This window comes from Anguilla anguilla, chromosome 8 (assembly GCF_013347855.1).
Source record: "Anguilla anguilla isolate fAngAng1 chromosome 8, fAngAng1.pri, whole genome shotgun sequence".
NCBI classification, from domain to species: domain Eukaryota; kingdom Metazoa; phylum Chordata; class Actinopteri; order Anguilliformes; family Anguillidae; genus Anguilla; species Anguilla anguilla.
Window position 1 is genome coordinate 5,096,665 of NC_049208.1, and position 10,474 is coordinate 5,107,138.

Genomic DNA, 10,474 nt, shown 5'->3' on the forward strand with positions numbered 1-10,474 from the left:
AAACATTACCTAGAGAGGAAAGGGCTGACCACATGGAAAAAGTAAACAGAACATTTCAGTGACACCAACAAAACACTGGCTATGAGAATTAGTGGGAAATCGCACCAGGTCTCATTTAAAAAAAAAAAAAAAAAAGGAAACCCTTTCACATGGCACACTCCTTCAGTCACCACGGTTACTAAACATGCCTTATCCTCAAGACACAAAAACAACATTTGCACTTAATAAATAGCCACAACACAATACAAAAAAATAAGGTCACGATATGTAAATTTCACTAAGAGAGAGAAAAAAACAAAAACACATATAGACAGAAGAAAATCTATATATAGTAACTCTACTTGTCTCAAAACAGAATCGTTTGCAGTTTAATGGGAGTCTTCTAGTTTGTTTTCATTTTCTTTTCTATTAAGCAAGTGTGAAGCAGTTGATGGAAATGCAAGAATCTTCTAATGTTTGGAAGGGGAATGTATGAGGAAATGCTGTAGATAGGTGCGCTGTTGTTGCTCGAACCCTGAGCTTTGGGGGGGATGCACTATGATGTAAAACTCAAACCCATGAGCGGAGTTTGGTGGGTGTAAGAGGCATTTATCGCCCAGTGCACTGGGCTGTTCTTGGGTCCTCCCACTAGGTGTTTTTACCCAAGAGGATCTTAAAACATAGACTTCTCTTCATTTAAGTCTCCATTTTGACGTTCCACTGTACTAACTGGCTTCTCGTTCACAGACGAAGCGCTACTTAGTATCCTTCTCAGTGATGTCGTCTGTTTCTGTGTGATGTCATATGTCTCTGATTGGACTGAAAAAAAAAAGAGCTTGTGAAAAGGGGGAGGAGCAATTGCTGCGGGTGGAGTCAGAGAATAACGTTTTAGTTGGGACCTCAGTTAATTTATAGCATGGCGTAAATATGTATGTGTGCGTGTGCGTGTGTGTGTGTGTGTCTGAGCAAGAGGCGATAAGCACGGATGACTCCATTAACTGGCAGAAAACATCCAGCACAGCTCCACGCACATCACAGTTTCCCTGCTGTATGGTCCCACGCACCCTCAAGACAAGAACGAGTTTGAGAAGGAGAGGGGCACACAAAACCAGCCCGCCCCCCCCCACCCCCCAGGACCCACAGTGAATGGAGAACCGAGCGGCCCTGAGTCTAAACCGAGCACTGCTCCAGCCGAATTTACCCCCCCCCCCCCCCCCCCATGAGTGAGGCATCGCTTCTGCCTCTCGTGCCCTCCCCTCGCTGTTACACTGACCATAAGCAGAGAGCACCCCGAGAGGCAGGAAGCACGGTCCAAATGCATGCTGGGAATGCAGGCCCTAACCAGCGGAGAAAAATGGGCTTTGTAAAACGGGAAAAAGAGAGAGCACTCACCACAGACAGGGAAGAACTCACTACAGAGACAAAGCACTTGTCACAGACAGAAAGAGGCACCTGCTACAGACAGGAAGCACTCATCACAAACAGGAAGGACTTTAATCCACCACTTTAACCACCTATCCTCAATGCCAGACTGGTGGCATTTCAACTGGTGTTGAAATGACTCCCACTTCCCCCCGTGTGCGCAAATTGTCAAACAAGGACTAGTGAAAAGCAAGGAGAAAGTAAGTCAAATGATCTCTGTCTTTCTCCAGATCTCTATCTTCTCCTATTGTTTTGCTCTCACTTAAAAAACCCCTCTGCTATCCTTCTCTTGCAGGCCAATATTTGTTAAAGTGTCGGGCTGGTGCCATCAGGGGGCGGTAGAGTTCAGATGACAAATTCCTTTCCTTTGATTACTACGCCTGACTATGGACACGGGTTGTGCAATAACGGGAATTTTTAATGGCACTGCAATACTTTTTACCCATGACCACTTGCACTTTTTATACATAACTTTTAATTTTTTTTAACGCTTTTCTATTCTTATTTTTATTTACTTATTTAGTTTTGTTTTTGTGTTTTTTATGTCTAAAACTGTCTTGAAAGTGTGTTTTTTTTAACTGTGTCAGTGACTGCACTTTGCTTTTATGTTGCACCAGAGAGACTGGCGAACAAGACTTTTTGTTATACTGGAATGGTATAATGACAATAAATTGAATTTAGCTGAACTGAATTGAATTTAAACCAAATTCTGATAATTTCAACTGTGCCGATTGCTCCAGTAGGTCTGTTGGTCTAAAAACAGAGTCTACATAATCTGCCTCAATACAGGGAACCGCAGGACGAATCCAGCAACCCAGTCCTGCATCTGATCAGCGACGTCAAGCAACAAACGAATCTCGTCCTCTTTTCTGATTGGACATCACCATAGCAACATAGGCCTCTCCCTCCTCCTTCCCACCCACAGTGCTGGGAGGAGTTATGCATAGCTGGCTGCGATTGGCTGTTGGGTCGGTCAGTGTGGGGGTGTAAATAACAGGGAAAGAGGGGGGTGCTGAGGAACAGGGGGGAGCAGTGCAGAGGTCACCAACGTTGACCTCAAGCTTTCTTGGGGGGCGGGGCCAGCTTGATGATGTCCTCTTCAGAGGGCTGGCGAATTATATCTGGGGAGGGAAAGGACAGAGACTGCCGTGAGCGAGGGCGAGAAAGAAATAAACATGGAGAGAGAGGAAGAGAGATGAGGGTGAGAAAGAGAATACGAAAGAGGAAGAGATGCTGTAGAAAGGGAGGGAGAGGGAGCGAGAGAGGAAGAGAGATGAAGGAGAGAGAGAATAGGAAAGAGGAAGAGGAAGAGATGAGGTAGAAAGGGAGAGGGAGAGAGAGAGAGAGGAACAGAGATGAGGAAGAGAGAGAGAATAGGAGAGAGGAAGAAAAATAGATGAGAGAGAAAGAGAGAGAAAGAAAGGTGGGGAGAGAGAGAAAAGGAAAGAGGAAGAGAAACAGATGAGGTAGAAAGGGCAAGAGAAAGGTTTGGGAGAGGGAGAAAGGGAGAGAGAGAAAATAAGAGAGAGGTGGAGAGAGAGGAGTGGGAGAGAGAAAAGGAGAGGGGTAGAGAGATGAAACAGAAAGGGGAGAGCGAGACAGAGAGGGAAGAAAAGTAGGAGCAAGAAAAAGGGCGAAAGAAAAGGGCACCTTTGTACTTCTTTGCGGACGGGATGCGTGTGAGTTTGGTGTCGATCTCGTCGTCCTCTGAGATCTTCAGCACGGTGGTGCGGTACTCGATGACCCGCGTCAGCAGGTCCGGCCGGCGCGAGATCTCGAAGATGTGCTCGATGTAGGACAGCTTGTCTGTGCAGGGGCGGGACAGGGGCGAGCGCACTTTTAAAACATGGCCTTCCGTCCTCTCTTCTCCTCTCTCTCTCTCCATTCTGTCTCTCTCCTTGCTCTCAAAACATCCTTTCCTTGCCCTTCGCTACCTCCCAACCTCACTTTCTCTCTCCATACCTCCTTCACCATCTCTCTTTACTCTCTCACTTCCACTGTCTTCCTCCCTTTTTTATTCTCTCTCCCTCCCTCTCTCACCCTGTGCCAGTTTGTGGTTCTTCTCCAGGTAGGTGAACCAGTCATTCCCCCTCCCTCCCTCCCTCCCTCCCTCCCTCCCGTCACCCTGTGCCAGTTTGTGGTTATTCTCCAGGTAGGTGAACCAGTCATTCCCCCTCCCTCCCTCCCTCCCTCCCTCCCTCCCTCCCCTCACCCTGTGCCAGTTTGTGGTTCTTCTCCAGGTAGCTGAACCAGTCGTTGGAGCAGGTGATGGCAGTGCTCTGGTCCTCGGGGATGTCCTCCTTGCAGGCGCTCTTCAGCATCTCCAGGTCCTCCGCGGTGATGATCTCAGACAGGTCGCTCAGCATAGAGCTGTACTCCGACATGGCCTGCAGGGGCGAGAGAGAGAGAGAGAGAGAGTGAGAGAGCTGTACTCCAACATGGCCTGCGGGGCGAGCAAGAGAGAGAGAGTGAGAGAGCTGTACTCTGACATGGCCTTCAGGGGCGAGAGAGAGTGAGAGAGCTGTACTCCGACATGGCCTGCAGGGGCGAGAGAGAGAGAGAGAGAGTGAGAGAGCTGTACTCCGACATGGCCTTCAGGGGCGAGAGAGAGTAAGAGAGCTGTACTCCGACATGGCCTGCAGGGGCGAGAGAGAGAGAGAGAGAGTGAGAGAGCTGTACTCCGACATGGCCTGCGGGGCGAGCGAGAGAGAGAGAGTGAGAGAGCTGTACTACGACATGGCCTGCAGGGGCGAGAGAGAGAGAGAGAGAGTGAGAGAGCTGTACTCCGACATGGCCTGCGGGGCGAGCGAGAGGGAGAGAGTCTCAGACAGGTCACTCAGTCAAAAAAAAAGCCCTCATCGGCCTGAAGGACATTACTTCTGATTACAGTCAAACCGAATGGTCAAACACACCTCAAATACACAGTATGACCAACTGTATCAGGACTCTCCTTGGTCTGGGGCTGGTTTTTTGTGGTTTGGGCTAGGCCCCTTAGTTCCAGTGAAGGCTAATCTTAGTGCTACAGTATAAAGTCACACTTTAGATGATTCTGTGCTTCCCCAATAGTTTAGGGAAAGCCCCTTCCTCTTTCAGCAGGACAATGCCCCCAGGCACACAGCGAGATCCAATTAGAAATGGTTTTGTTGAGAACGGTGTGGAAGAACTTGACTGGCCTGAACACAGCCCTGACCTCAACCTCATCCAACGTCTTCAGGATCAATTGGAAAGCCAACAGCGAGCCAGGTCTAATCGCCCAATCAGTGGCCCGACCTCACTAATGCTCCTCTGGCTGAATGGGACCAAATCCCTGCAGCAGTGCTCCAACATCTAGTATAAATCCTTCCTAGGGGAGCGGAGGTTGTTACAGCAGCAAAGAAAAGAGCAGACCAACTTCATATTAATGCCCATACTTTTGGATGAGATGTTGGATGTCAGGTGTTCAGATGTTTTTGGACATGTAGTGTATCACCTGGGCCACTGGGATCACAGGCGATTGTGTCAGTTCAAATTTTCAATGTTAAATCAACTCTTACATGGTCCCTACTGGACTCACACGTACTCTGTCAGAGTTGAATTAACTCTGGACATTGTACTATGTGGTCTCTGTTTGAAGGGGACAATAAATTCTCGTGAACAACTTTTATCACGGCTGCCATTTTAGAACTGTTTATATACAATCCGGCTACTGATTAATGCCGTAGAATATTTTTGTTTCATAATTTGCCACAGTGCGGAGGCTCATGCTAGTCCATGCTAACGCCGTCTTTAGCTTTATGTGCACGATGACACAGCACGATGGCGGCAGGCTAACTTTAGCCACAATGGAGAATCAGCACATTCAGAGCTCGCTAAACGCTGAGCGCCATCCGGGCCAATGAGACGGATCAATGGCTTGTACAGAGGGATCCTTTGGGTCCTCAGCCAATCACAACCGTGAGCGAGCAGTCCCTCGAAACGCTGGTGAAAAAAAGAAAAGTTTTCGCATTCAACAGGGAAGAAACAAGCTGCTCAGTGTGATGGTCAAAGCTTCAACTGTCCACATTAGCCACATTAGCATATGGTGTTCAGCTCCAGCCGCTGCTACAGAAACAAGAAGCAACCGTCTCCCAATGTCAAAAGCACAAGCAGCACCATTACATTACATTACATTACATTACAGGCATTTAGCCGATACTCTTATGCAGAGTGACAATTTTTCACATGGGATTTACATTGCATCAATTTAAACAGCTGGATATATACTGAAGCAATGCATGTTAAGCACCTTGCTCAAGGGTACAATGGCAGTGTCCTATCCAGGAATCGATCCTGCAACCTTTAGGTTACAAGCCCAGTTCCGTGCCCATTATACACTGACGCCCTACAACCACAGTCCTGTAATGCCTGTGTACACAAGCACACACACTTATACACATAAAATGAAAGAACAAGACTACTGTTTCCCACGCCCTTGCTCTCTCTCTTTTTTCTCTTCCTCCATATCCTTATTTCCCAGTTTTCCAGCTCTCTCTCTCTTTTTCTCATGTCTCTCCCTTTCTCGCTCTCTCTCTCTCCCTCACTCCCTGCTGTACTCCCACCCTCTGCTGGATTCCTCAACCAATTGCATTTTAGATTAAAAATGGAAACAAGAAAGAGGTCAATGTGAACGCTTAGCCTCACACACTCTCACACATGCACACACTCACGCACACACACATGCTAGCACACAAATACACATATGCACACGCACACACACACTCACACACACCCACACACGACATTTACACACACAAACGAGCACACAAACGCACACACACACACACTTACACATGCATGCACGTGCATACACACATCCACACACGACACGTACACACACAAACGAGCATACGCACACACACACTCCCACATGCACAGACAGACACGCATTTGCGTGCACACACACACAGACATGTGCACACACACCCACAGGCTGAAAGGGAAGATGGGGAAGGGTGTAGGGTGGAGGGAGGTAATTCTGGAGCCCTGTACTCTGTTCTGAGCTTCGGACGAATCCTCAACAGAATGGAATTTTGTGGTGTAGACATTCCAGAACCTATTCTGTGTGTTTTTTAAATCACAAATTACAATTTGCTCAGTTTGCTTCAGCCCCACCTACTGGCAGGGACAATATACTGCAGCTGTGCATGAAAGAGAGACGTACAATTCAAGAACCAAAAAGAAGGAAATTATCTTAGAAAATTATATGTGCAGTGAAAGGTAACGTGTCATCTATTTTGGAAGAATCTCTCTCTGACGGGCGCGCCCGCGCGCGCACACACACACACTGCACACACCCTCTGGCGATGGAGATGATGCTCACTTAGCGTGCTTAAATGTGCCGTGTTTCCGATAAGCACAGATACGCAGGGGGCGGTGTGCAACACGTAACGGCTCTCTGTGGCACACAGAAGTGCGCTGGGGGGGGGGGGGGGGGTGCTTTCGGCACTGAATCCAATTAGACCCGGCTCGTGACCATATGCCCGCCCTGTCCAATCTAAAATGTTCGGGGATTGGGGTACGCACGCGGTGGAATGTTCCAGGCTGCACTTTTGTGGTCAGGATGTATGAACAGCATTAGCCATTCACTTGCACGGTCATCATTCGAAGGAAAATAAAACAAATAATGAAAATCGTATTGCTTATGGTGGCAAACATGTTAATGGTGAAACTTAATTACTGGTAGGCCTGTAGGACAGCAGTCAAAACCACGTTAGGTCGTACTGGAGATCTTTAATGAATAGGGTAACGGTATACATTTTGTTAAACGTTAAGGTAATCGTGTTGAGACCATTTTCGGAGATCTGCATTTATCGGGACATTTTGCAGCCTAACGCTTCTGTTTTGCTAACTTTTATCGAGTTTCACGCCTCAAGCCTAAACCGGCGTGGCACCAGAGAAGACCACACAGAAGGAACATCGCCAAAACTTCGACGACTAATGCCGGCCGAAATGGTGGTAGGCTACTGCTAACGTACCTAAATGATGTAATAATGGAATGTCACACGTCTGTCATTGACGACCCAATCTGATCAGGTTGGCTATGTCGGCTATCAACGGTGGAAAATAAAGGCTGACAACGACCACAGCAACAGCAACAACGGGGGAAATGCTCAAAATAACCATGGTCAACTCGTGGCTAACAAGGCGACTCGCAGATGCGTTCAGATATATACTTACTCCGGGTACTCCGAGGCGTGACTCGGTGGCGGAGAGATGCTGTGACCGACTAGCTAACGGGAATGAGGAAGTGTCGTTTAATCCCAGTCGGGTCCGTTGGTGTCTCTCTCAGATCAACGCGCGTGAGATGTAGGCGAACCCTTTTGGACAGTCTGCAGTCCCTTTCACTCGTCGATTGGTATTGGAAATATTACAATAGTTTGCTTATAATTTCTCAAATATTTGTGTTTTCGTTTTAGCATTAGGCCTGCACATGGAAAGGAAAAAAAATGTGTGTATATATTTCAGCCAGATCTCACAGTACGTCGGTTTGTCCGAGCTCTGGCCGGTTTCAGCACGGAAACGCCTTTTTCCCCACTCCTCCCCTACGGTCTCACACGCCGGATTCTGTGCATTCGCAGGCGCACACACACATTTTTCACAGCTGATGTCACCGCGTTATCCGGTCCGCAAATCCCTCCTCTTTTGTTCCCAGTCCCTGTGTCTCTCTCTGACCCCTGTCTGTCTCCAGAGGTCTGCGTCGTGTTTTTTTTTTTTTTTTGAGCTGAAGTGTGGACAGACTACAGAACGAACGCATCGGATGCAAGGAGCATTCCACATCGCCGGAGACAGGTTCGATAACGTCACATTCTGGAAATCTGTTCCGGATGCAAGCCGGAGATGCCGAAGGGACGCGATCTCGTTTCTGCGCGATCGCTCTTAACTCAGCTCTCGCAGTTGCACTGTGATTTAGCGGAACCACGGGAATTCTCATAGAATGGTTCAAAAGACCAGAGAAAACGCAGTGTCAGTGGAACCCAGCCTACTCAAAAAAAATCACGAGCCCTGAAATTAGTGTTTATGATAGAGGTGTTTTTCTCTGATTCACCGTGGTGACATAACATTTTCACATTATTTCACATTTATTCATATTGGCAGGCTGTTTACCTGTGGTTACAACGCTATCTGTTGGTTTATTTCGCGAACTATACAGCTATTGATAATAAATGGTCCGTTTGTGCCTTCTTGTGATCATGTCACACTTGTATCATGAGACGATGAGACGTTGAGACTGACGCTCTCCGCTTTTGTAAGTCGCTCTGCATAAAAAAATCTGCTAAGTGAATCTAATGTAATATGAACGTCTGTATGGTTCCCTTAAGGATATGTCACTGCACACGTCGTTAACTGCATTCAGTACATAACTGTATTAATTGTCACGTGCCATTAGGACACAGACTCGGTCACATCTATCCAGGACATTAACTTCTAGCATAAATTACTTTGAAACATCGCAGTAAAATGACACAAAACAGTTTCAGGCTATCCTCTCACAAATATATTTCTATAGAATTAAGACGTAAATGACAACCAAACAATAAAATCATAACATGTATGTACTTTCAGAGTGTGAAACAAATCATATTAATTTCTGCACTCGAACTGGATGTGAATCATGTTTTTTAAGAAAAAAATTTCACCACTTTCTCTTCCATGCTGGATTTCCTTCCTCAAGTTTTGTAGAATAGTTATAATTGCTTTGTTACAGCCATATTGAATGGATCTTGAAGGAAAGTCGCGGAAATGAACTTGAAGGCAGAGAGGAGTTATGTGAGGCTGCAGTAGCAAGATACCACCACTAGAGGGGGTAAAAGTTCAAGTTGATCGAGTGAAGCTAGTCAGACACATGTCTCGACGAGTAGCACGAGGCTCACGCAACCAAGTAACAACGTCTCATGATCACATGACCACAAAACTCAGTGATCCACACAACCATATCACCAAACAGCTACACAAGCACATCCCCACACACATGACCCACCATATGACCCCCCCCCCCCCAAACAGTCATTTCCATTTCCACATTTTTGTAAAACAGTAAGCACACATCCATGCAACAGACACCACAATAATTCGAATAAATCACATTTTTTTTAAAAAGCCTTTGGTCTTAGCCAATGGAAATTACTCCCATAATTGTGAAACTCTTCTGAAAAGATGTCTTCGCACATTTATTCAATCAAAAACGAGTCCCTATGTATATGTGTAAAAGAGGTCACCTCTGGGTTGGTTTTAGCCTGAAATCGCATCTGGGAATACAAGATTCACTTGTGAAACTTGTGCCAACATAATAGTCTAAAATAGTCTAATGTTATAAAATTGAAGATGATAAACTCCAGGAGGGTTCTTTGTTTCAGCTGATTTGCAAGAGGATGTATGCTTGCAGAACAGCAGGAAACCACCATTTTGAATATGGTGGAAGCAGACGTTCTAAGGCTTAGGGAAATCACAGACAGAATTATCGCTGACAATAGCTCATTTAGCAACATTTAAAACGTCAGCATTTTCACAGTGGACAAAGTACTGCAGAGAAATGTGGTAGGCATGGAACAAGTGTAGAGGGTGCTATTTCGCATTGCTTTGCAACCTGCCACAGATTTTTGTCTCTCTAATACTGTTGAGTATTTTAAAGGTGGCACCATATTTTCCAAGAATCCTATCAAATGTTTGAGAAATACTATACTAATCATCGGGCCATCTGTAATGATAGATAGAAATAACTTTTTGAGATGACAAGTTGCAGTTTTGGTAGTCTTATTCGATTTGGTCATGCAAGCATTTATGCTTTGGGTGTCAAGGCATTCTGCCCTGCTCATAATCCACTAACTTCCCCCTCCCAATCCCCTCTACTGACTAAATAAGTTTCAACCCTGCAAACCAGCAAATAATACAGTAGATCCTATTTCTGAGCTTTATTAATAACTCACCTCTCCTCTTTCAATCTGTAAATTAACATGCATGCTCACACATACCCCCTCAAACAGCAACTCTTCTCTCTCTCTCTCTCTCTCTCTCTCACACACACACACACGCACACATTCACACGCACACAGACGCA

At 46.2% G+C, this 10,474-nt stretch overlaps 1 protein-coding gene across 1 annotated transcript; it reads right to left on the reverse strand.

The window, feature by feature from the left end:
• Window positions 1-1,969: 1,969 nt before the first annotated feature.
• LOC118234723 (astrocytic phosphoprotein PEA-15-like) lies at window positions 1,970-8,310 on the reverse strand. Its single transcript, XM_035431510.1, has 4 exons — window positions 7,597-8,310; window positions 3,614-3,788; window positions 3,052-3,207; window positions 1,970-2,522 (listed from the first exon to the last, which is right to left on the reverse strand). The coding sequence occupies exons 2-4, from the start codon at window positions 3,783-3,785 to the stop codon at window positions 2,458-2,460; spliced, it is 393 nt and encodes a 130-aa protein (XP_035287401.1). The 5' UTR covers window positions 3,786-3,788; window positions 7,597-8,310; the 3' UTR covers window positions 1,970-2,457.
• Between the last annotated feature and the right edge of the window lie 2,164 nt (window positions 8,311-10,474).

Coding starts and splice junctions, on each gene's coding strand:
- LOC118234723 (XM_035431510.1), bottom strand. CDS start 3,785: ATGTCGGAGTACAGCTCTATGCTGAGCGACCTGTCTGAGATCATCACC. Junction 3,208..3,613: donor GAACCACAAACTGGCACAGG/GTGAGGGGAGGG, acceptor GCCCCTGCACAG/ACAAGCTGTCCTACATCGAG. Junction 2,523..3,051: donor GTCCGCAAAGAAGTACAAAG/GTGCCCTTTTCT, acceptor TTCCCTCCCCAG/ATATAATTCGCCAGCCCTCT.